The sequence below is a fragment of the Chlorocebus sabaeus genome, chromosome 20 (assembly GCF_047675955.1).
Source record: "Chlorocebus sabaeus isolate Y175 chromosome 20, mChlSab1.0.hap1, whole genome shotgun sequence".
In the NCBI taxonomy this organism is placed as follows: Eukaryota; Metazoa; Chordata; class Mammalia; order Primates; family Cercopithecidae; genus Chlorocebus; species Chlorocebus sabaeus.
The window spans coordinates 20881197-20907860 of record NC_132923.1 but is presented as its reverse complement, the minus strand read 5'-3'; the positions used below and the strand labels follow the sequence as shown (position 1 = coordinate 20907860).

The 26664-nt window shown below is 41.5% G+C and overlaps 1 protein-coding gene across 1 annotated transcript in view; it reads right to left on the bottom strand.

Moving 5' to 3' along the window:
- CASQ2 (calsequestrin 2) overlaps nucleotides 1-26664 on the bottom strand; it is a 70789-nt gene that overhangs the window by 25379 nt on the left and 18746 nt on the right. Inside the window, exons 2-7 of the mRNA XM_007977450.3 lie at nucleotides 20448-20532; nucleotides 16221-16321; nucleotides 13679-13790; nucleotides 8525-8598; nucleotides 2640-2770; nucleotides 1162-1207 (exon numbers count right to left, since the gene is read on the bottom strand). Coding sequence (XP_007975641.3) covers nucleotides 1162-1207; nucleotides 2640-2770; nucleotides 8525-8598; nucleotides 13679-13790; nucleotides 16221-16321; nucleotides 20448-20532 — 549 coding nt within the window. The remainder of the gene's footprint in view (nucleotides 1-1161; nucleotides 1208-2639; nucleotides 2771-8524; nucleotides 8599-13678; nucleotides 13791-16220; nucleotides 16322-20447; nucleotides 20533-26664) is intronic.

Sequence of the window (26664 nt, the reverse complement as noted above, 5' to 3'; positions counted from 1 at the left end):
GTGCAGTGGCATTATCATGGCCCACTGAAGCCTCAAGCTCCTGTGCTCAAACAATCCTCCCACCTCAACTTTCCAAGTAGCTGGGACTAGAGGTGTGCTCCCTATGCCCAACTAATTAATAATACTTCTTCTACATCACTTTCTAGAGCTATTGGAAGATCCAAATAAAAGGATGCATGAAACGCTTTGAAAAATGCTCCACAGCCTTTGTTATTTATGAAATTCTGTACAAAGCTGAGGTGTGGGTTGGGGGTTTATCTCCAAGGCCCTCCATCTAACACTATTTGAGCTGCCTGACATATTATCCATGACACAGACCTAGAGGACAAGTTGGCTCAGCTGCTTGCCAGTGCCTTCGGTTGATATTTTTAAAAAAACAGGTACCATATTCTGAACTCTTCATATCGTTCATCCTTATAAAAAGTCCCAACTCTAAATAAGGAAATTTAGACAGCTCAGAAAGGCCACATGACTTAATGTAGGACACAAAGCTACTAGGTGGCAGATTCTGGACCTGAACCCAAGTCTCTATGACTTTGTAGCCTGAGTCCCTTCCACTGTGTTACTGTGCGGCTCTGGTGGTCAATGAACAGAAGCTATAGTCACTGTGGGAAATGAACTAAGAGCAATTTTGCCTAGTGAGTAGTACCAAAGAGGCTTAGATTGATCCACGAAGAACTGTGTTTTAATTGAGCATGATGTTGTCCATGTTTTTGTCTTGTTTTGTTTTGTTTAAAACAGTGTCTCACTCTGCTGCCCAGGCTGGAGTGTAGCGCCACGATCACAGTTCACTGCAGCCTTGACCTCCCAGGCTCAAGCAATCCTCCTGCCTCAGCCTCCCAAGTAGCTGTAACTCCAGGCACATGCCACCATGCTCAATTACTTTTTGTATATTTTGTAGAGATAGATAGGGTTTTGCTATGTTGCCCAGGCTGCTCTTGGACACCTGAACTCAAGTGATCCCCTATCCCAACCTCCCAAAGTGCTGGGATTACAGTTATGAGCCCTCGTACCCAAACTGTCCATGTTTCAAATACTCACCTAGACATCCACCTCAGCCAAATAAAGCATGGTTTGAGTTTAGGGACTTAATCTAAGAAGCACTGCTCTTGGGGACTATACTCATCTCTACAAGGCAAAGAGAATTTGCCTCTTTCTTACCCATGTTTCAAACATTTCTTCTGGGCGCAGGCGACGTAGAGTGGGTCTGGAAAAAAAAAAAGGAGCTTCCTTGAGTAGGGGTCACTGTGGCAGATACAGCAGCCACAGCATCGTGAAATGTAAAATGAGATGCTGGTTCCTTTAAGGCATGGGGAGTCCTAAAAACACACTTATCTCCTAAGGAAACAGACCAGCTCTACTCTGCTGTGTCAGACAGCAAGCTGGGCCTAAGCCACTCAGCCTTTTCATAGACCCACTGATCCAAGGATTATAAAGTCTGTTACAAACAATAGGTCAGAGGGCACAGGGTCAGCTCACTCCCAGGGCAAGGTGCCATTTCCCACCTCACAGATAGCCACCACTCCGGAGAGCCCACAGCAGGCCTGGAATGAGAAACTTGAGGGGGAAAACAGGAAATCTCAGATTTTGTAGGTTAAAACTGCCTTTGTTTTATCATCCGGGGTATCCATTGAAAGTCCTTTAGGGATATTTAGGGGAGCAGACAAAATATAGAGCAGATCTATATTTTGCTCATAGTTTCATTTCTATCTGAATATTGGCAAATAGTGCTGGACATATTAATATTTGTTCCCCCAAGTACTGCCTTCCTGAAGGAACTAGAACTGTCCAGGTGAGAGGGATCACAGTACTCCAGGTAAAATGAACACACACGTACACATGTCAGGTAGGATAGATGGACAAGCCAGTGAGCGCACTACCATGTTCCTTTTTCCCATATCATCCCTCCCTCAAGAGCAGGGATCAGAAGACTACAGCTGGTGGGACAAATCCAGCCAGGGCCTCCTGTTTTCCTAAATAAACTTTGACTGGGACACAGCCACACCCATTTGTTTATACATGATCCATGGCTGCTTTCATGCCACAGCCGCAGAGTTAAGTAGTTGCAACAGACGCCATCTGGCCCACAGAACCTGAAAGATTTACCATTTTGTTCTTTACAGAAAAGATTTGCTGATTCATGCTAGAGCTACACTAAATGGTATCAAGCATTCCTCTCCCAGAAGTCCTATGCACAGAGTGTTCATCCTTGGCTAAGTTACTTAACTATTGAGTCCAATTCCTTGATCTGTAAAATTGGAATAATAATTACCCAGTAAGGTTGGAGATTAGATAAAATAGTTTCCCTAAAACACTGGGCATGGTTATTGGTATACAGGAACTTTCACTAAATTGCTATCATTTCTAGTACAGAATTTTATTTATATCTTGCCCTGGCTTTGAGGGGATGTGCTGACTGAGGGATTTATCAGACCCTGCTTGCAGGTGTAGACTTACATTCAGAGGTAATCATGTCCGTGCTAGTCATCACTGATCAACAAAGCCATACTACTGAGTTCTGTACTGCTGAGGTACTAACTAGGTTGTTGCTCTTGGCAGGTCTGAAATGGTAGCACAGAGAGGATCCTCTCCATTCCCCAGATCCCAGGCCCCCAGCCCCCGCATGCTATCTCAGGCACCTTTGGTGTTCCTTCACAAACTCCACAATCTCCTCTTCTGTGTAAGGTTTGTTGGGGATGGCAATGGGCTCATCCATAAATGGCTCATAGAAGTCAACCTCATTCGTCTTCAAAGATAATTTCTTTGCAACCTGTAACCATTAGAAATAAGACAAAGTTTATTTGGATGCTAGTCTAGAATAGCAATGTATTGTCCATCTAAGTGTGTATGTTTTCTGGCAAAGACATAAAAACAAATGTACAGTTTTAACTTCAATGTTGAAGTGATAGGAACTCATCACCCAAGGCCTGGCTAGACCAATCTTCTTTTGTGATCAAAGAAGGAAAGAGAAGAAGGAAAAAGATTTATCTAGCAAATGAGGGTCAGGCCGGGGCCGGGAGCAGTTGAGATGAGAAGTGGGAAGTTTAATTCTACAATCACCGTCACTCTACTGCATTTGCCAGGGCTGGATGGGAAGCAAATGCCAATGGAACATATTTACTATCCTGGGTTGTGTGGTTTTAATGGAACCAATGTTGATAAAACAGGCAATTGATGGAGATCCTTAAGGCATATAGGTACTCAGAATCAGAACCCAACTCATTAGCCTGTCCTTGATTTGCTCATAACCCTAATTGTTATTTAGGTTGAAGTGCTGGCCCTACAGTTAAATCTCTCAGTACCCAGCTTGCTTTGTGGTTTGTCAGACTTTGGGAGCTGCCCGGTTTGTCAGCAGTCATGAGGTGACTGACCATCTTGCTTTGCTCTGGGTGGAAGGGCTTCCTGGGATGCAGGACTTTCAGTACTAAAACTTGGACAGACCCCAGTAAGCCAGGATGATTTGCTCATCTTACAACAGATAAGGAGCTCGGAGAGCCAGCCCATAGCCTGGAAGACATTTTCTCTCTGGATTAAAGCAACCACATGTTCAGTGTGTTGTCAAGGCAGAATGGTTGCTGTTTGCCTGCACAGCTGCTGAACTCAGGACCTCTGTTAGTGAAATTATTTGAGAGGCCTGGAATGTGCAACACTCTATAGAAAACCAAATGCCATTCTTTTCTAGTTCAGAGCTGTGGTTCAAGAAAGCACAGGGATGAACAGTGGTTCTCTTGAAGCTGAAGAGGAACTGCCTAAGAGCTGATGCTCTGTAGTGGTAACCCATGGTGCCGTGACCCAGGCCGGCTGCAACTAACTGGGGAAGAGGAAGAGCTGGGTATTGCATAAGCTCTTACACAAGGAGGTCCCTTCTGAGGAAACACTGATATCCATATGGTTTTTGTCATCAATTGCTATTAATTCCAGGTCACTATATTCCGAAAGGCATTTTATATAGTACTTAAGGGAAAGAAATTCCAGCATCCTACTCAGAGATAAAGGAAACAGGCCATGTTTTCTTTTTTGTTGTCAGGTTAATTTTAAGAGAGGGAGACGTGGAGTTTTTCCTAAGTGCTTTTCCATCTTCTCAGGGGTAGGCGGGTGATATAGATGAGGGGGTGATGAAGCAGGGAACCAGAGTAGGCTAGAAAATGACATTGAATTCTGGTTTTCTGAGTTTGCTTACTATATATCCTAGGAATCAGAAGACTGTTTCCATGAAAGGAGAAGTGATCAGAATGAAAACAGTAATAATAACAAACATATGGAGTGCTTATCGTGTGCCAGGCACTGCTGCCAGGTGTTTTAGGTTGATTCTTCGTTTAATTCTCACTTCGATTGTACGTGTAAGAATGATTATTATATTTATTTTACAAATGATGAACCTGAGGCACAATTTGGGCAAGAAATTTGTCAAGATCATATATCTGGAGGGAGCAGAGCCAGAAGTCAAATCCACCGGGTGGTGGTGGTAGTCTCCAGTTCCTGAATGCCAGTGTCTGGGGCCACAGTGCTGTCTATGAATGTAAAAATTGGATTGTCGCATCCTTAATTTAAGTCTTGGAAATGCTGAGTAAAATTTCCCAGGGATCTCTTCACTGTCTCCCTACCACCATCATGGAGTGCCCTCATCTTGCATCTCAGAGAATTCCTCTCTTTCATTTTTTTTTTCTTTTTTCTTTTCTTTTTTTTTTTTTTTTTTTTTTGAGATGGAGTTTTGCTCTTGTTGCCCAGGCTGGAGAGCAATGACACAGTATCGGGCTCACTGCAACCTCCACCTCCCGGATTCAAGCGATTCTCCTGACTCAGCCTCCCGAGTAGCTGGGATTACAGGCACAGGCCACCACACCCGGCTAATTTTTGTGTTTTTAGTAAAGATGGGGTTTTGCCATGTTGGCCAGGCTGATCTCGAACTATTGACCTCAGGTGATCCACCTCCCCCCTCAGCTTCCCAAAGTGCTGGGATTACAGGCATGAGTCACCGCACCTGACCCCCTCTTTCATTCTTATTATTCCTGTCTGGGATGGTAAGGACTGAAGGGGATTTGATTGGTTGAAGCTTTCATTCATTCATTTATTCAGTAAGTATTTAGTGGGGCCTACTGAATCCAAGGCATTATTCCAGGAGGAGATCTGGTTCATGGGTATTACCATTATATAAGAATGAATTATATTATTAAGAACCAAATAGGTCCATAAAAATGAATTCTTTCATGCTTTTATTTGTTAACTAGTTGGAATAGATTTTAACAAAGATAAGAAAACTACAAAGTGCAATGCCGATTTTCTGACATGTGCATGTGTATGAATTTTGATACAGGTCATTTTTCCTCCAGTTCGCAAGCCAGTTTGGTTGTTGCCAATGAAACCAACTCAAGTATTAGGTTGGTGCAAAAGTAGTCGCAGTTTTTGCCAAAAGTAATGGTTTTTGCCACTACTAAATTTAGGTCTTCCCAACATCTATCTTCTCCACTAACTTTGTTTAGTCACAACTCCCTTTGGCTCCAGTGTGATTTTGAAAAGAAAGTGATTTTTCATCTCATTGTTCACTCAGACACAGAAAGGAACAGGTCAGTGAGAGGAGATGTGGGATTATAAGAACTGATATTTTTCAGGCTGTGAGGTACAGCAGAGTGGAACCATCCTTGGCCCTCTGATGCTTTCTTGCTCTAACTGCTTCCTCAGAGAGGTTGCGCCTTCCTGTGGCTTGATTTAGGATTAGTATCAATAGATCAGTACTGGTCCCAAACCTGAACACCCTTTATAATTCCTTGGGAGGCTTTCAAAAATGCAGATTCCCAGACACTGCCACAACCCTAAAAAATTAAAATTTCCAGGGCTGGGACCCAGAGACTAATGGTTTTAAAAGCTTGTCAGAGGATACTAATATGGATAGTGGTTGGGAACTACTGACCACCAAATTTACATCAGCAGCCATGACATCTCACCCTCTTTACGGTCCTGCAACTCACATGATGTATTTATTGGTTTGTTTACTTTTTAATTTTCTGTCTTTCCATCTTCTCTTTCCCACACTAAACTTTAAATTCTAAAGGGCAGGAATCTGCTTTGCTCAATGTTGTGTCCCTGGCACTGAGAAGAGTGCCTGGCACGTAAAGGATACTCAATAAATACTTGTTGAGTGAATGAATGACTGAATTAATTAAAGACATTTCCAGTTGAATGTTTCCCCAACTTTTAGAAAATAGAATTCATAACCCCATCTCATGTTCCTCAATAGATTCTTCTTCCTAGATTTCCTAATGTTTTCAGTAGCTTCATAATTTTTGCTGTCTTGATGCCAAGACTTGCTATCTTAAGTTATTTTGAGGCCTTCTCTCATCACCTCATCAATGGCCAGATCTTCTTGTTACATCCACTTTTGCTAGTGCCAGTTGTTTTTTTGCATTTTTGTAACTGCATTAGTGCTTTCTTGTCCCTTGACTCTCCTGGTTTCAGACCTTAACAAAGCACCTCCCGGTCTCTCTGAGATTCCCTAGGGTGTGTTGTACAAACAGGTCCTTTCAGCCACTTCACATTTATTACTTTTTCCCTCTTCTGTCCTAGCACTCCCTGCTGGACACCACTGAGGCTCTACGGGGTGCAGTCATGGCTTCTGAACTCCACCATCTCCCCTTGGACACCCTTTCCACCCCAGCTGATGGGTGCAAGTTCTTAAGCACCAAATGGCGTCAGAGTCCTCTCAGTGCTCTCCGCTCTGTGTGCCTTTGTCTTTTTAAATGTTCTGAAATCCAACAAGGCTACGTGAACGCTGGAACTTATGACTCAGTGTCCTACAGAGTTTTAATAAAGCATCTCTCTGAATTTTTAATCATAGCCTGACCTCACCTTTTTCATGGGCCACAGGCAAGAAGCTATACAGTTGCACTAGGAGGCACTTCTATAAACAGATACTACGCTGAGCTCAACATTGAACCACCCCTCTAAAAACTAAGGCTTTGTTGCTTGGCCAAATTAATTGGCCTGCCTCTCTCTTCCTTTCAGCTGGATTCTTACACAGGAGCCACTTTAGCCACACCTAGTCCATCAGAACCAAATGTTCCATCAGAACCATATGTCAGTAATGGATTCAGTTTCGGCTTCTCTGTTCCTCCCTTTCTCTACTAATATCCTATCCAAGCCTCCCACTTCCTAGGCCTAGATGACTGCCTTCTTATGAACAATGGTGCTCATAGCTGGCTAACTACTACTGAATGCTTCCTGTGTGCCAAACACCAGTCACGCAGTTTGCATATATTGCTTCTTTCTCTGGAGTAAAGTAGGACAGAGCACTGACTTTGAAGTCAGGCTAGTCTGAGATTATAGCAAGCTTCTCAACTCAGTAACTACATGACCATGAAAAAATCACCTAATCTTTCAGCACCTCAGTTTCATCCTCTGTAGAATGAGGATACTAATTCCTCCCTTATGTGAGTGTTGAGAGGATGAAGTAAGAAAATCCATGTTAACTTCTTAGCACACACTCTGGCACAAAGAGATTTCTTAGCACAGACTCTGGCACATAAAAATTTTTTTGAATTTATTATTTTTTATATTCTTATTTTTTGAGAGAGGATCTCACTCCATTGCCCAGGATGGAGTGCAGTGGTATAATCACAGCTCACTGCAGCTTCAACCTCTTGGGCTCAAGTGATCCTCCCAGCTCAGCCTCCCAAGTAGTTGGAACTACAAGCGTGTGCCACCACACCCAGCTAATTTTTGTATTTTTTGTAGAAATGGGGGTCTCACTATGTTGCCCAGGCTGGTCTCCAACTCCAAGGCTCATGCAATCCATGCCCCTCAGCCTCCCAAAGTGTTGGGATTACAGGTGTGAGCAACTGGCCCATAACAGACACTTAATACATGATAGTTTTTAAAAAATTCTTGCTCGAGATCCTTCCCAACTATAATACAACTAATTAGGATAAACATTCTTCAAGTTTAGATTATAATACTTGGATTATAGATCACTCTTCTGGATCATAGACTTGAAGACAGGGCCACGTCCACAGAAGTGGTTCATCATATACAAGAACTGAACGCAGTCTCATCCTACCATGCCCCTTCCCTGCTCCAGCTCACTGGCTTCCTCTTGTATTTTACAGAACACTTGCTTGAACTCATCACAGAGGAGTTCCCATTCTACTCCCCATCCTGACCCAGTAGAAGGGGAAGTATGCAACCCCAGGAAGGGAGAGGATACCCGCTAAGGAAAAAGGAAGCAGTGATTGAGTGGGCTGGTACACTCTGGGCCCACACATTTCCCATCTCAGTGTATGAGAAGATAAGTGTGGGCCATCACTTTTCCTTGGATGTTTTTAAAAATATTCTTACATCCTCTGAATTAGTCATCTTTGTACTCATCTTAAATCCAATAGTGATTTAGTGATATAATTCTTAACCCTTCTAGAGAAAGAGGCAAGGGAGGATAGTTAATGTTGCTACAAGAAAAGAAAGAGTGGTGGCAAGTTCAAACTTTAATTCTTCATGCCTACAAAACTGTTCACATTGGGGTTTCGTAGGTACTTACCCCTTTGTCAAAGGTGGCAAAGAATTTGATGTAAGGCTGGAAGTGTTCAGCTGCTTCTTCAAAAGCCTTGTAGTCTAAGGGGAAAAATAAAGATGAAGGGAGAGACATTTTCAAGATGCACACTGAAGAATCTTCTTTTTAAATGATGTAGAGAGTAGAAAGTCAATTAATCCTGATGGGATAATAATTTAGTAGATATTATTTAGATAGGTATTATTTAATATTATTTAAACCCATAGTTCCCCACAAGGAGTTGGCATTGGCTGGCATTCAAACGCCCAAGAGAAGACCCCTTCACCACACTTTTATGAACTGCAGGTAGAAAGCAGGAAACAGAGGGAACCGGGAGGACAAGAGAGAGAAGAAGACACGGAAAACTCCAAACCAAAATAAAAAGGCCTTTCACTCTAACTCACTGCTACTTATAATCATGCCCTCTAGAGACAGTGCATGAATAAATGAGCTCTAAGAAGGAAATTCATCTCACTGTGTAAAGTAACCTCAATCACAAATGACATCACAGAAGTATTTTAAACTTCTTAATGGAAGTACCCCTGTTGCTGAATTCTAGTTTTCTTCCCCTTTTTTTCATTTTAAAGTTTTCTTCTTTATTCTGATGCCTCAAGAGGATTTCTCAAACTTAAACCCTTGATTGACTATGGTCCCAAGGTTGAGTCCACACTGGCTGAGACAGTATGAGATCAGGTGAGTGTGGGAGTGCTGTACCTTGGTCCATCTGGGGAGTCACTTGGGAAAGAGATTTGTACTCAAGCCTTAGTTGTGAGGGTGATGGTAATGGTGGTGGTGGTGGTGGTGGTGGTGGTGATGAATAAATGCTGTAAGCCTAAGAGTCAATGAGCCTGTGATTTATTCTTAATAAGATTAACTTCTTTCCATTTCATGGAATTCCATTTCCCTTAACCATCAGAAGTATAAGCCTCTGTTAGACAATGCAGAATTTACTAAGATTCTATCAAATTTTTTCTAGAATAATGTGAATTCAGAGGATCCCAAAATGAATAAGACAAAGATACTGATCTTCCAAATCTCTCAGCTTCGCGAGGGCTATGAATCCTTTAAAGAATCAAAAGGCAGCGTGATAGTTGTTACCACAGAGGTGAGTGCCGCAAGCACAGGTGAGAGGGGGGTTGGAAAGTCATGAGAATACTTGCACATACTGATACACACTCACACTAACTTGTCCTCATAAAAGTAAGTGGGTAGTCAGAAAAGATATCCTGTAACCTCATAGCTGGGGTCGAGAATTGGGTAGAGGGGAGAAGATGGCTGAGAGCATTTTTTTTCTTTTTTGAGGCGGGTCTCCCTCTGTCGCCCAGGCTGGAGGGCAGTGGCATGGTCTTGGCTCACTGCAAGCTCTGCCTCCCGGAGTCACGCCATTCTCCTACCTCAGCCTCCCGAGTAGCTGGGACTACAGATGCCTGCCACCATGCCCAGCTAATTTTTTGTGTTTTTTAGTAGAGATGGGGTTTCGCCGTGTTAGCCAGGATGGTCTCGATCTCCTGACCTCGTGATCCACCCATCTTGGCCTCCCAAAGTGCTTGGCCTCCCAAATTACAGGCGTGAGCCACCGCGCCCGGCCAGCTGAAAGCATTTGAAGAATGAGTGGAGTGAAGGTAAGGAAGTAGAATGGCTAAAGCAACACCTAGGCCATCTGTGTCTAAAGCAGCGATGGGCTCTATCAGAATCCTCTGTCCCCTCTTTTCCAATCCCCATGTCCCTGATGAATTTCTCCTCCCCTCCATGTACTCTCACCCTGATGGAAAGAATGGCTTAGGCCTGTGTCAGGAGCCTCCCTTCCTCTCTTGGAGAGTTGGTCTACATCACTTTAAGACAAAGAACGAAGCAAGGTGACCTCTAGATGAATGATTCAAAATGTGGCTTGACCTTTAGCTTCAGCCAAACAGCAGTTGCTTTCCAAGAAGCCTCCTCTTGTCTTCTATTCTGTTGGAGCTCAGGTCATGTCTAGGCTTTCCCTGCCTCTTGACCAACCTGTTCCTAGTCCCTTCCAGTCAGACTCCCCTCCCACTTTCTTTGATGACTCTTTTGGCTTCTGGCATAGGCTCCTGAACGTTTAGTTCCCAGCCTCCAGCTTACTACAAACTTATCTTAGCATTTTCTCTCCTTTCTTCCCCCTCTTTCAGGGTTGTGCATACTGGATATTAGTGTCACAGATTTTAGTAACTGGGTGTGGTTGATGGCACCAGTTAGAAACGCTGACCAGAAATGCTTGGAATAATATCATCGGTCTTACAAAGAAGAACCAAACCAAGTTGGTGGGGATGAAACATTCAGAGAAGTAGATAAACATGTCAAAATAGATTCTGAAAGCACTGCGCAAGGTAAGTGTACACAATTAAATGTATAAACGTTGTAGTGTATAAATTCAATACACAGTTAAGTGTGTAAACTCTGAAGTCAGATTTTGAATGTCCAAGTTCATGTATTGATAGTGCAGCTACAATGACAAGGAGGTGCAAAGGCTTTACATCAAGTTCTTTCTGAAAATCTTGAGATTCAAATAATATTTCTTCAGAGAAAAAGGTCATCATATAAAGGTTTGCCTGTGAATCTGCATTCCACAAAAAGGTTGTTATTTTTAAAAAGGGACTCTAATAACATTCAAACCTGTACAACTCCTTCTGTTTATAGCTTTTGGTGAAGAAATGGGTTCAGGAGACCTCTCCCCACTCTTTCATCCTAAAGTGGGTTAACTGGGCAAGAATTTTACAAAGAGTCCATCAGCTAAAAAGTAGATTTTAAAATATGCTATGAATTATACTTACTTTGAAAATATTTTGAGGAATCATTATTGGTTTCAAAAAAGGCTAGACCTTGCTAAACACCTGCCTAAATGTACTTAATTGAAAATTACAAGGACTACATGAAATATGTAATGTACTAACAAAGCCTATAAATTAAAAAAAAAATTCAACCTTAAAAAGCGGTTAAAATTATTCACTAGCAATTTTATTAACTTTTAAGAATGATTATTAAGATCAGTAGAGCAATATGTGTGTATTCGTAAGGAAAAGTTTCATTATTATTTTGAAATATTGATGATATAAAAATTTAATTAGGATTTGTAATCCTTTCAAATTCATTCAAATTATTATAAGAAATGTGAACATTACGTTTATCAATGAAAAGAAAAGCAATAGCTGTCAGATTGAACTAAGTGCCCTTGAAGGACACTTTAGAGATGCAATTATCTGAATTATGTCCAATGGCAAAAAAAGAATGCTCATCAGTCAAAGAAAGAGCAGGACCAGGTGCGGCGGCTCACACCTGTAATCCCAGCACTTTGGGAGGCCGAGGCCGGTGGATCACCTGAGGTCAGGAGTTCGAAACCAGCCTGGCCAACATGGTGAAACCCCGTCTCTACTAAAAATACTAAAATTAGCCAGGCATGGTAGTGGGCACCTGTAATCCCAGCTACTCAGGAGGCTGAGGCAGGAGAATCACTTGAACCCGGGAGGCAGAGTTTGCAGTGAGCCAAGATCATGCCACTGCACTCCAGCCTGGGCAACAAAGCAAAGCTAGGTCTCAAAAAAAAAAGCTATATTCTTGAGGCAAGCATAAGAGTCTCATTTAAATTTTTTTTAAAAAATTGGAAATTTTTTTACAATGCAATATGTAATATATTTCATATTACTTTGTACACTGTACTAGCCATGTGATAATGGGCAAGTTAATTACATCTTTCTGTTCCATCCTTTCATCATCATTAACATGCAGATAATAATGATAACCACCTCACAGGCTTGTTGTGAGAATGAAATTAAGGCATCCATATAAGCTCCTAGCATAGGCCCTGGCATATGAAATGTGTTAATTAAATAGTGTTATTATGACGACTCATCTAGGTGGGGGAAGACGCCAAGGGTACTGAAAGGTGTGCTCTTTATCCTAACCTTGGTTTTGCTTCCCTCTTATCTGCCATCCTGAGCTACATGGATGAAGAGGATAGAGGAACATAAAGATGGAAACAAATGGAGACAGAGGAACTGAAAAGGAAGGGGCAGGAGAAGCACCCCAGAGTAGTCAGGACTGATATGGAAATGTATGAACTAAAATAAAATTGCCTAAAGAAGAACTGGGGCAAATCTCCCTGGTTAGCCACCTCCCTCTAGCACTTTCATTTTAAGCACAGTAAATGCAGGTTTTAATGAAGCAAATGAAAAGAGGGTTAAGTTGGGACATGGGAGACAGAAAATGAAAGGGTTGTTGATGAGGTGACTAAGGATGCTAGTGGGCAGACTGTTTAAAGAAATGGGTTTGCAAACAATTTCAGAATATTTTGGGGTTCCCAGGAATAGTCATAAGCAGCCCACATTTGCACTTCCTACTTGTATGAATGCTACCAGAGTTATGCTCACCCCCGCTAATGCTTTTCCTCTCTCCAAGGCTGAGATACCAGAAAAAAGCCTACCTCATTGGGGCCACGCTGCCAAAGCAGTTTTTAAATAGGTACAGTACTCAAGTGCTTACTCCTCCTGGTCCCTTCTCCCTGCTCTTCCTGACTCACCCCACCACCCTCTCATCCCTATACGGGCTGTGGTGATGTTATCATAGGTCCTGTGTCCACCCAAAACCTGGTCACAAAGCTTTCAAAGGGAATATGCCCAAGGGTGTGTCTGCATTATGACAGGCAGCCTTGGTGGTCAGCTGTGGGCTTGGCCAGTGATTTTTCACATTCTGTAGCTGCTGCTAAGCCCATTCCTACCCCAATTTTCCACTCATGCTTTCCAATTGACTGCAAAGCTCTCCAGCTGGTGACCATAGGAGCTGCCAAGGCCAGGGAGACACCCATTGCTTGTCCCATTGTAGGGGAAAATCCGACTGGGAGGTGGGTAGGCAGGAAAAGTGGAGAAGGGTTTTTCTCTCTTCTGTGGAACACTCAGTCTGCTTTAAAACCAGACGACCTGTCCCCACCTTAATATTCTTTCAGATTTCCTGACTGTTTTGTACAATTTTTGCACATGTACTCCACTGTGTTAGGCTCAGGAAGGATTCTAACCTGCATTCTGCCAGCAAAAGAGATGCTGAAGAGCCATCCTCTTTTGGGGTAAACTGACATAGCTTGTTTGGAATCTAGCTTTTAGACTCATAGGCTGGGGTTGGCAGACAACTTACATTCTGAGTCCTCGCTCTTGAAAAAGCCAATGAGTTTGATGTGGTCCTCAATGCGTTCGAAGGCTTGGACTTCCAGTTTGCTGCTGATGATCTCCACTGGGTCTTCAATTAGCTGAAATGCCACACACACACACACACACACACACACACACACATGTTCAAACAAGAGATTTCCTTCTTCACTGGGGAAACAGAGTGCATTGGAGGGAAGTTGTAGTGGACTTTGTGGTTGGTGCCTCAAATATCTATTCCATTCTCCCCACAGTCCCGCAGTGAGCATACGAGCAGTACCTTCTGAGAAACAGGCCTTAACTCCAAGAGTGAGATGACTGGTGGGGGCAACCTATTCCTTTTGCCAGTTTTAAAAAACATTTATTTTTAATTGTAGATTGACAAATTATAATTGTATGTATTTATTGGATATAAAGTGTTGCGATGATCTATAAATATGTGAAATAATTAAATCAAGCTAATTAACTTATCCATCACCTCAAATACTCATCATTTTTTGTGGTGAGAACATTTGAAATTTACTCTTTTAGTGATTTTGAAATGTGTAATACATATTTTTCACTACATATACCATGCTGTACAATGTATGTCAAAGAAGAAAATCTTATTCTTCCTATCTAATTGAGGCTTTGCACCTTTTGACCATCATCTCTCCATTCCCACCACTCCCCACCCCCATCCAGCCTCTGGTAACTACTCTCTGCTTCTTTGAGTTCTTGTGTTCTAGATTCCACATATAATAAGTGAGAACATGTGGTATTAGTATTTCTGTGCCTAGCTTATTTCACTTAGCATAATGTTCTCCAATTCCATCTGTATAGTTGCAAATGGTATTTCTTTCTTTTTTTAAAAAAAAAAAAAGCTGAATAGTATTTCTTTGTGTTTATATACACCACATTTTCTTTTCTTTCTTTTTTCTTTTTTTTTTTTGAGACGGAGTCTTGCTCTGTCACCCAGGCTGGAGTGCAGTGGTGCGATCTAGGCTCACTGCAAGCTCCGCCTTCTGGGTTCACACCATTCTCCTTCCTCAGCCTCCCAAGTAGCTGGCACTACAGGCACCTACCACAATGCCTGGCTAATTTGTTGTTGTTGTTGTTGTATTTTTAGTAGAGATGGGGTTTCACCGTGTTAGACAGGATGGTCTCAATTTCCTGACCTTGTGATCCACCCACCTTGGCCTCCCAAAGTGCTGGGATTACAGGCATGAGCCACTGCGCCCGGCCACATACCACATTTTCTTTATCCATTCATCTGCTGGTGGACATTTAGGTGAATTTCATAACTTTCCTTGCCAGTTATTGATTCAGGAATGGGCAAATAACTGACCCAATTAGAACAGATTTGCTGAAGGCTTTGGGAGAAGTTCTTTACTCTTAAAAGGGCAATGGGAAGCCAAATTTGTTTTTCTATCATGAAATATGAATGAGGAAATGTGATGTATTGGTTCCTGCTGCTGGCCTTCTTATAGCTAACTTGAGAATAGTCAGCTTGAGGACACAGGCAACATACTGAAGACACACTTATCTGTGATTTACAGAGAAAAATGGAGCCAGTGTCTGGATTTGATCAAGTCTGAAGTCTCCCCTAACTGGAGCCTTCTACTTAGGTTAAGTCAATCACATTGTTTATTGTTTGAAGCAGTTAGAGTCTTATTTCCAAAAGCCTCCTCCTAGCTGATAAAGCTGGGGCAGAACCATGCTGTCCCAGAGTTGTTCTGTCACCCCCTCAACTTTTTTAGGGCTTGTGGGTGTGAGTCAATGAGATGGCCAAGCACGGTGGGTCATGAGATGGCACCTTTTTTGGTAAGAGTAGCTTCCAACCCACTTCTGACCTTCCCTCTGGTTTTTGACACTGTAGAGAAAGAGTGATAGACCACTGGGTACTGGCTGGTAGATAAGGAATTGTCGGCATGGATGCTGAACACTAGGTTCTTTATCTGTGCAAGAATGTGTATTCAAAGCATTGAACTTCACAGTGGTTACTGAAAGTGTGAGTTTATCTATGGATGAAATATTTTTAGAATGTTTATTCCTCTGTTTGTCTGAGCATATGGATATGAGGGTGTGCTATGTCCATGGCTGAAAATGAGTGTGATATTGGGGGTCTCTTTAGCTCTGCCACTTCTCCATGTTGCTCTGAGGGTAGCTAACTCAGGGTGACCTGGCTGATTGGTACTCCCATCCCTCCTCTCTCTTCAGGTGGCTGCTTAGCCCCCTCTCTCTCCACATTCCCCAGCTCCTCTTCAGCAGCAGTGGAGCAAAGCCAAGGAGATTTCAATAGATGTCTATGTATAACTGGTAAGAGAATTAGCATATTATTACTACATTGCTCCCGACAGTTTCTAGGGTGACTTAAAGATCAGCTTCCCAGTAGAGTGCAATATAGGTGCTCCTTAGTTTTTTTGTGAATCCTGAAAAACCTGTCACAGACGAGGCCAGGTTCTCCAGCTTGTCTGTTCTTTGGGGTTCTACCTCTCCCTATATTTGAACAGAGGCAGCTCCATGCAGTGTCACCATGTATACATGCTTACATCCAAGAGGAACTCCACCAAGACATCAGCTGCAAACTCGCCATCAAACTCTATTGTGCGATCACCCTTAAGAACATACAGGCTTCCTTCTTCATCAAAACCTGTAAGAAACAAAGAGGCCCACAGAGAAGGTCATCCTGACATAGGAAGAGCCTTTGCATTGGCTGAGGTCTGGCTCGGGGTTTCTGGGTGACAGTGGGGTCAGGATTAATGGAACTAGCATTAACCCAAGAAGCAGTTGCCTTGAAATAACACTTTAGAAGAGTTCCTGAAGTGGACATTTAATTGGAAATAGTCAAGAACAATTCTAGCTGGATTTTGACTTAAGAGAAAAGTCTATTCTCCACCCCATCACTGCTTTAATTTTCCAAAGATACAAGATACAGCTGATCCCATGTCATTCTCCTTATCAAAGATGACCACTGCCCACCTGACTCCTTAGCCTTGCGTTAAAGTCCCTCCAAAATCTGGTTCCAAATCTATCCCTTTCATTCTCCCTTGGGTAGACCTGTACTCCTTTGAAAACTGCTCTCTTGTCCCTTGTGCAACTCCCTTTGCTTCCTGCCCACGTGCTTATATGGAAAGGTGAGTAAAGGAAAAGTCACGGAGCATTATTCTCTAGACTTATGTATTCCTTGTTCCCCAAGCCTGGAATGACCTCCATCTTGGTTAGCTTCTTCAGGTCTCAGCTTAGGATTCATTTTTCTAAAGAAAGGTCACTTTAATCTCACTGAGATCATGCCATTATTGATCTTTCTTCAGCTCAATTTACAGGTCTTCACTATCACAGTGAGTTCTCCGAGGGTAGGATCATTGTCTTCTTGGTATCCCAGTGCCTTGTACAGAGCCTGTGCACATCAGCAACCCATTAATGTATGTGACCAGGATGGACAGCTTGCTTTCCTGTTCCAGTTGAATCCCACACATCTTCTTTATCCAGTTGGCCAGTAGATGTTGCAAGGACAGGCTCAGCATCTTCTTATTTTGCTGCCCTTTAGCACCCTTGGTCTGATGTTGTGTACCTTAACAAACACTTGTTGGAAAAATGCATTTTTCTCCTTAGGAATGTTAAATAGCCAAAACTGGCATTTAGTCCAATTGTATGCCATCCTTAATTCCTTAGACTGTTTTAAAACTCTATTAGCTGGAGAAACTTTTCTCCAAATGAACTCTTCTGCAGCACCTCCAGGGACAGGAAGGCTGGACTGCCACCTGCTGTGTCCCAAGGCATCCATGAGGTGTAAGGAGCCTTTGGCACATAGGTGGGAAATGGTGAAGGCACCATTTGTAAATCAAAAGGAGCAATGTGCCAGGTATTCTTTTCGTTTGTTTGTTCTTGGAGACAAGGTTTCCTTCTGTCACCCAGGCTGGAGTGCAGGGCCATGATCATGGCTCCTGCCTCAGCCTCCTGAATAGCTGAGACTACAGGCATGTGCTACTATGCAGGCTAATTTTTCATATATACACACACATACATATATACACACATATATATGAAAAATTATATATTCTATATATGAAAATTATACATTATATAACATATAATGTATATTATATTGTATATATTATTATATATAATATATAATTATATAATATATATTATAATAAATAATATAATATATACATAATTACATGCTTGTTTTATACATATATAAATTACAAGCATGAGACACTGTGTCTGGCCCTGCCAGATTTTCTTGATATCAGTGATGGCCGATCTCAAAAGGTGCCCTAGGGAACATCATCCAGTGTCCTGCTGTTGGATTCTGTCTTAAGCAAAACCACAGTAGGAAGGCTACTGCAATTGTTCAGGCACAACTTGATAGAGGCCAAAATAAGGCAAATGGAAGAGGAATGAAGATGAAGGAGCAGGTTCACAAAATACCTCCACTGTCCTGTAAATGCCCAGAGATCAAATAACCAGAAAGAACCTGCCCCAACTCTTCCAAACTGAGCTTGTTTCAGTGTATCAAGCCCCATCATATTCTTTCCTAGTCTATTTTTATGTATACTTGCTCAGCTTGTCCATCCAAAATTTTTAGATCACTGGGACACTAGTTTTTTTCTCTCAATAAATTTTCTGGAAATTCTCCCAAATTCAGCTTCTCATTAAACCAATGGGAAGGCAGAAGAGGAATCAAGAGACTGCTGGGGAAGGAGGCAGAACTCATTAAACTGTTGTTGTTTGCTTGTTTGTTTTCAGACGGAGTCTTGCTCTGTCGTCCAGGCTAGAGTGTGGTGACGTGATCTCAGCTCACTGCAAGCTCTGCCTCCCGGGTTCACGCCATTCTCCCGCCTCAGCGCCCCGAGTAGCTGGGACTACAGGTGCCCGCCACCACGCCCAGCTATTTTTTTTGTATTTTTAGTAGGGATGGGGTTTCACTGTGTTACCCAGGATGGTCTCGATATCCTGACCTTGTGATTCGCCTGCCTCAGCCTCCCAAAGTGCTGGAATTATAGGTGTGAGCCACCGCGCCCAGCCATTAAACTGTCTTTGACTCCAGGGAAAGAGTTTAACATATTTTGCTCCCATACTCAAGGGAGAAAAATATCCCTTAATATGTCTCCAGGGAAACAGATATCCCAGGCATTCTTTATTTTTATTTATTTATTTACTCATTCATTCATTTATTTTGAGACAGAATCTCACCTTGTTGCCCAGGCTGGAGTGCAGTGGTGCAATCATGCAGGTAGAAGTCACAACAATCTTGACCTCCCTGGCTCAAGCCATCCTCTCATCCCAGCCCTCCCAAGTAGCTGGCACTACAGGCACATGCCAACATGCGCAGCTAATTTTTAAATTTTTTATAGAGATGAGGTTTCGCTATGTTGCCCAAGCTGTTCTCAAACTCCTCGGCTCAAACAATCCTCTGCCCTTGGCCTCCTCAAGTGCCCAGACATTCTTAATAACTCATCATAATTTTATAGTCATGAATTCTTCCTTGTGTCTAACCTAAATAGTTTCCTATAATTTAAATCATTTTTTAAAAAAATACTGGTCTGCTTGAAAATAAAATAGAAAACAGTTGTCTGTAATTTTCCAGGATAATGGACTTTTATGTACCTGAAGGTATTTATTGAACCACCACTAATCTCTTTTTTTTCTGTACTTACCACTCCAAATCCAATTAACCTTTCTTCAAAGATCCTGTTTTATAACCCGCTATTTTTTTTAATAGCCATTCTTCACTGGTCATGGAGAAAAAGCCAAATGGGCAGTACATGTGTGTCGGTGTTTGAAAATCAGAGGAGCAGGCCAGGAGCTGTGGCTCACCCCTGTAATCCCAACATTTTGGGAGGCCAAGGCGGGCAGATCATTCAAGGTCAGGAGTTCAACACCAGCCTGGGCAATATGGTGAAACCCTGTCTCTTCTAAAAATACAAAAAAATGAACTGAGCGTGGTGGCGTGTGACTGTAATCTCAGCTACTCAAGAGGCTGAGGCACAAGAATCACTTGAATCCAGGAGGCAGAGGTTGCGGTGAGCCGAGATCATACCACTGCACTCCAACCTGGGTGACAGAGTGAGACCATGTCTCAAAAAAAAAGAAAAGAAAAGAAAAAAAAGAAAGAAAAAGAAAACCAGAGGAGCTATCTATATTCTCTCTCTTTGGGATTACAGCATTGTGAATCTTAAAGTGCACTGTACTTAAGCCTGACATATCGACACTAGAGAGTACAACTTCCATTGTGCGGTCACTTAACTGTACCTCACCTATGTCCTCCCTCTCATCCTTGGTGATAATGCCCAGCTGGGGTTTAGCCTTAAATTTAAAAAGCACTGTTACCCTGGCATTATTACTATTAATGCTATCTTTTGTTGGCTGCTTCAGCTGCAAGGCAACGAAATAATATGTGATGAAAGAAGAGAATGTTTAACTCTCTCAGAGAGATCACCACAGTGGTGAGCTAAGAGAAGCTGGCCTTTTAGCTTGCTTTAGAATCCAAAAATAAAAACTTAACTCTTTAGCATTAGTTTCTCCAGGAAGAAACCCTCCTCATTGTACTGATACAACAATCTCTTACATGATTAATGTGAAATTATTCAATTCAGGCCTATATTTACTTTTATGAAACCCTTCTCCAACCAAAGATGAAGGTATGCAGGATCATTTTATATATTTTAAAAGAGAGTCTGCTTATGCAAGAATAATTGCAACTGGACTTTTCCTTTTGCAAGACACATTCCTTTCTTTCCCACATACAGTATCTCAAAAATCACACTTACCCAGTTTCTTGGCAAGCTTGGCTTCTTTCTTGGCATCCACCATCACAAAGCCTATAGCTTTATGTTCAAGGACCTGAGCCACAAGCTGAAGAAACAAATGGAAAGATGAGCATGCTAAGGGCAGAAAGATGGTACAAAATATTACCGAATTACTATCCTCATGTATCAACAGAAGGGTTTTCCTCTATACTTTCTGTTACTATGTGACCAAGTCGAGCAGCAGCAGAGGAAATGTACTGCTGTCCCTTCAGGAGAAGGATGATTCAGAAGAATGCTGAGAATCAAGGAGGGAAAATCTGAGGAGCAGACCTAAGAGAGAAAATTTGGAAGAGTATATCCACTGTCACATACCAGTTTCTGCCCTCAGAGTAGATAAAACCTGGATCAGGAGAAAGAAGAATCAGGAAGGAAGCATGGGTGCCTGACAAGGGACCCTGAGCCTTTCTCTAGCTGCCAAATGTACCTGGAGTAGAGTGGGAACACAAGAGGACCTAAGAAAAAAGGGGGCCTATGTCCTCAATATCCAAGCATTGCCCTCAATTCCCCCACTCCTGGGCTTGTGAAGTAGGAATGCCCATTGAGTGAATAGACCTGAGATATCTTCTCAAGGTTCCCTGAAGCACACTAAGACTTGTAGAGTATCAGGGGTCAGGGGTTTGACTTCAAAGGCCAGGGGGATGCAGCAGTGTCCTAGATGGACAGGTAGCTGAAAACTTCTCTGGGTAGACACCAGCATAGATGATGACACCAAGCACAAGATTGGCATTATGTTAAGCTTCCTGAAACGCAGAGTGAGCAAGTAGGGAATACTTGCTTACTTCAGGACTGAGACCTAATTCTTGCCATCTGTTTGAATAGGGACTTGAAACAGAAACAGAATGGAGATGCTACCAGACAGATCATGAAATACTCATACTACTTTTTTTAGTTAAACTTTAAAAAACAGATAATTGTAGATTAACATGGAGTAGTTGTGAGAAATAATACAGATATCTTGTACATTTTATCCAGTTTCCCTCAACAGTAACATCTTGCAAAACGGAGGTACGATGTCACAAATTGGGTACTGACATTGATACAGTTAAGATACAGAACATTTCCATCACCACAAGGATCCCTCTGTTGCCCTTCACGGTCACACCCACTGCTTCGTGTCCCCATCCCCAACCACTAATTTGTTCTCCATTCCTATAATTTTGTCATTTCAAGAATGTTGTGTAAATGGAATTACATAGTATGTAACCTTTTGAGACTGACTTTTTTCACTCAGCATAATTATGTAGAGATTTGTCTAGGTTGTTGCATGTATCAATACGCTGTTTTTCTTTTTTATTGCTGAGTGCAATGTATGGTATGAATGTACCACAGTTTGTTCAATCGTTCACTCGTTAAAGGATATGTGTGTCGTTCTCAGTTATTGGCTAGTATGAAGAGAGCTGCTATAAACTTTTGTGTATAGGTTTTTGAGTTAAATATTAGTCTTAATTTCTCTGAGATAAATGTCTAATAGTACAATTACTGGGTTGTGTGGTAGTTACATGTTTAGTTTTTAAATGAAGCTGCCAAACTGTTTTTCAGAGTAGCTGTATTATTTTACCTTCCCATGAGCAAGGTATGAATAATCCAGTTTTTCCACGTCTTTGTCAGGACTTGGTAGCATAACCATTTTTCGTTTTAGTCATTCTGACAGGTATGTAGTGCTATCTCATTGTGGTTTTAATTTGCATTTTCCTAATGGCTAATAATGTTGAGCATTTTTAAATGTGCTTATTTGTTGTATGTATGTTCTCTTCTATGAAATGACTGTTCACATCTTTTGCTCATTTTTCAACTGGATTGCTTTTTCGTTGTTGAATTTTGAGAGTTTTTTTAATATTAGTCCTTTTTCAGATATATGGTTTACAAGTAATTTTTTTACTCTATATGTGTGTCATTTCATCTTCTTTTTCTATTTGACAAATAATAATTGTACATATCCATAGGGTACACAGTGATGTTTTTTATTCATATAATGTATAGTGAGCAGGGTAATTAGCATGCCTATCATTTCAAATATTTATCACTTTCTTGTGTTGAGAACATTCAATATCCTAATCATTTCATCTTCTTAATAGGATCTTTCACAGAACAAAAATTTTCAATTTTGATGAAGTCCAGTTGATCACTTTATTCATTCAGGGATTGTGCTTTTGATATTAAGTCCAAGAACTCTTTGTCTAGCCTCAGATCCTGAATTCTACTATTTTTTTCTAAAAGTCTTATGGCTTTTCATTTTACATTTAAGTTCATGATTCACTCTGAGTCAAATTTAAAATAGGTTGAGGTTCCTTTTTTTTTTTTTTTGCCAATAGATGTCCAACTGTTCTGACACTTTTTGGTGAAAAGGCTGTCTTTCATCCATTCAATTGCTTTTGTTCCTTTGTCAAAAATCGGTTGGCATATTCATGTGGGTCTATTTGTGGTTTCTCGATTCTGTTCCATTGCTCTATATGTCTGTTCCTCTGCCAACACCACATAGTCTTGATTGCAGTAGCTAGGATCAAGTATACCTGAAAGCAGGTAGACTATCTCTTTTCACTTTATTCTTTTTTTTTTCTAAATTGCTTTAACTGTACTAGTCCTTCAGCATTTTTGTATAAACTCCAGAATAATCTTGTTTATACATACAAAAAAATCTTACTAGAATTTTGGTAGGAATTGCATTAAATCAACTTAATCAACTTGTGTATCAACTTGGAAAGAGTGACATATTTACTATGTTGAGTCTTCCAATTCATGAATATGGTATGCCTCTCCATTTATTTGATCTTCTTTGGTTTCTTTCATCAACATTGCATAGTTTTCAGCCTACAAGTCTTGCACAAGTTTTGTTAGATTTATATCTAATCAGTTAAATTATTTCAGCTACTGTAAATGGTATTGTATTTTTAATTTTCATGTCCATGTGTTTATTGCTAGTTTATAGATATATAATTAATTTGTTAATTTAATGCTAAACTCACTTATTAGTTCTAAGAGTTTTTGTTTTGTAGATCCCTTGGGATTTTTCTAGGTAGACAATTTTGTCACCTGCAAATAACTTCTTCCTTTTTAATCTGCATGCCATTTTATTTATGTTTCCTTACTGCACTGGTAAGAACTTCTAGCACTATCTTGAATAGGAGTGATAAGAACATCTTGTTTTCTTAAATTTTTTGTTTGTTTCCCAATCTTAGAGTTTCGTTCATTTTTCCTTTCACTTCTATCAGTTTTTGCTTTGCGTATTTTGCAGTTCTATTTTTTGGTCCAGAAACCTTTAGGATTTATTGTCTTCTTGATAGTTTGACCCTGGGTCTGTTAGGCTCTACAACTCATACTATGAATCCCTCTACTTTCTTTTCTATGTTTGTTTCTTTCATATCTTCTTCATTTTTATGTCTTCCTTTCATTGTTCCCAGTATCTGTGTCTTCTCCTTCAGAGCTCCTCTTCTGAACATCTTGAGGTTTTTCTTTGCATATTCATTCTTCCCTCCCAGACTTTTTCATCTGTTCCCAGCCTCTTTCTTTCTCTCTGGTTTCTAACCATTTCCATTCCTTGAAGAGCAAGGATTGTGAGCAGAAGCACCAAGAACAGCCCCGAGGAGTACCTCTGGTGGTTGGGGCCTGGGAGGTGGGTGTAGAATGGCAGGTAGCAATTGAACCAACCCTCACCCCCACCCCCACCCCTCATTCAGTTTTCTCTTATTTATTTTATTTTGGCTGGAACTAGGCAAAACTTAGGATGAAAGGCATCATCAGTGTTTATGCATGACTCATCTCGAGATTTTCTGCAGTGCCTAAACAGACCAACATTTCTGCAAGTCACTTGACTTCACTCTATTGCATTTAATCTATTAGACAAGGTCATTTTTTAATGACTTTTCTGGTTTCCAACATAAGCCCCCTGTGTTCTATTTAGTGCTGTCAAAATCTTAAGTTAAATGTTCCCTTGTATATCATTCAGAGTCAGTAAGGATGGGACCTCATGGCTTTGTGGTATCGTAAGTTTTCTTACTCCTAGTACGTGAGCCTCTGACAGTGGTTCGTAAACTTCAGTGTGCATAAGAATCACTCAGGGACTAAAGTGGGGCTTCCTGGGCCTCAGCACAAGAGAGTAGAAAATAGACCTGGGTGGGGCTCAGGAATCTACATTTTTATAAACCACACTACCACACCCCATTATTCTAACACAGCAGATCTCAAACCACACACTGGAAAACACTGCTATAAATGGTTGTCAGCACATCCAAAGTGACATGACACACTGCTCTTCTAACTGCTTGGCTCTTTAAGCCCCTCTACCTTTGGCATAGGAGAGAAGTATTCATAATAGTAAGAATAACCAATGACACAAAATAAGAAATTAACTCTGAGAATTAAACAGAGAATTTAACTCTGATCTCCCCTAGGTATGCACTACCATGTTTTATTTGGTTTTAGGCAGATCCAAATGTGTGCCTCTCATAGGCATGTAAAGCATGGCCTTCTGGTTATCTTATGGATATTTATATGTGATTTTTGAAGATTTATGAGTGGGAGGTGCTATCTCAAATGAACTCTAATCTTTTTTCCTGATTCCCTGGTTAACTAAACACAGCCAATCACTGTCCTGTGCTATAGATGGAGAGACAGAGCAGGCAACAACACATGGGCCAGGATCCCATGCCTAGCTGAGACTTTCCCACCTCCTCTTCAGCACCCTTAGTCAAAATCCCTCCAGAACTCCCATCACTCTTGCCTCCCATGCTGATAAGACCCAAAGTCTGCCTACTTGAGTTCTGTCATCACTGCCGTCAGTCCTAGCAACTCTCCTTCATGGGAGCCAAGGGTGCCAGGGCTGGCAGCACTTGAGATGGCAATGAGACTGGGATGGGGAAAATGGCTGTGGTAAAACTCTGGGACTTTCTAGGTGACTCCTGACATGGCAGCCAGGAGCCTCTGCTGGGCCAGTGGGGCAGGCAGGAGTCTGTCTACCTCTCACATTTGGGTTGGCCTTGCCTCTACCTTTGCTTTGGCCCTAAATCTCCAGCTCACATGTTCCCTTCTCTCCTGCAGCCTAGTCTCACTGCACTCTCAGGTCACTGCCAGCCCTGGCCACCCTTGGCTGCAGAGCCCAGCTCCAGTTCATCTTTCACTCCATTCTCCTCTCTGGAACTCCAAAAGCCCCTCACAAGGGCATAGTACTCTGGCACTTATTGGGTAATCATTAGAGTTGTGTATAGTCCTTATATTGTGACTCTTTCCTCCATAAGAAGAAGGACCCTGTTTTGTGCTTCTTTTGTATCTTGCAGTTTCTTGGAGACACTCAGCATACTTGTGGATGAATGGGTGGATTGGTCCAAGTACTTAACAAGTTCAAGGGCCTTGTAAGCCAAGGAGTTAGAGGCAATTGTCATCAAATACAGTGACAAAGAGTTACATACATGAGAAAAAAAAGCAGAGTCAATATATCTCCTAAATTCCCAGATAACTAGTGCACGCTTTTCAGATAGGTTTGCAATTTTCTCCTGTTGATGTACAACGGTTTCTCTGCTGGTTTTGTTTGTTTGGTTAGTTACCTCTTAGATAGTCCATCCTAGCGAATGGGGTTGTCTCTTATCGGTTGGTTATATTCAGCCTCTGGGCATTGGTCAGTGCTCATGCTTTCTAGAAACATTAGGATTTGCTTTAACCATTGTTGATTCTTTTGATTACAAAAAACGTTTTTTAAAAGTTCTTTTAAGGTCCTTAAGGTTTTGTTTTGTTTTGGGACCTCGTCTCACTCCTTTGCCCAGGCTGCAGTGCAGTGGCACAATCATGGCTCACTGAAGCCTTAACTTCCCAGGTTCAAGCAATCCTCCCACCTCAGCCCCCTGAGTAGCTGGGAATACAGGCCTGCACCACCACGCTTGGCTAATTTTCTAAGTTTTATCAAGACAAGGTCTTGCTTTGTTGCCAGGGCTAGTCTTGAGCTCCTGGGCTCAAGTGATCCTCCCACTTTGGCCTCCCAAATTGTTGGGATTACAGGCATGAGCCACTGCACACAGCCTAAAAAGTTCTATGTAAATAATATGCATAATTCAATAGGAAAGAAGAGGATATTTATAATATAGCTTTACTCTTGTTAAAAGATTGTACCCTGTAGGTATTTATTGCACCACTGTTACCCCTGTAATGACAGGGTGGATCCAAGTAGATCTCATGTTCGAATGAATAAATG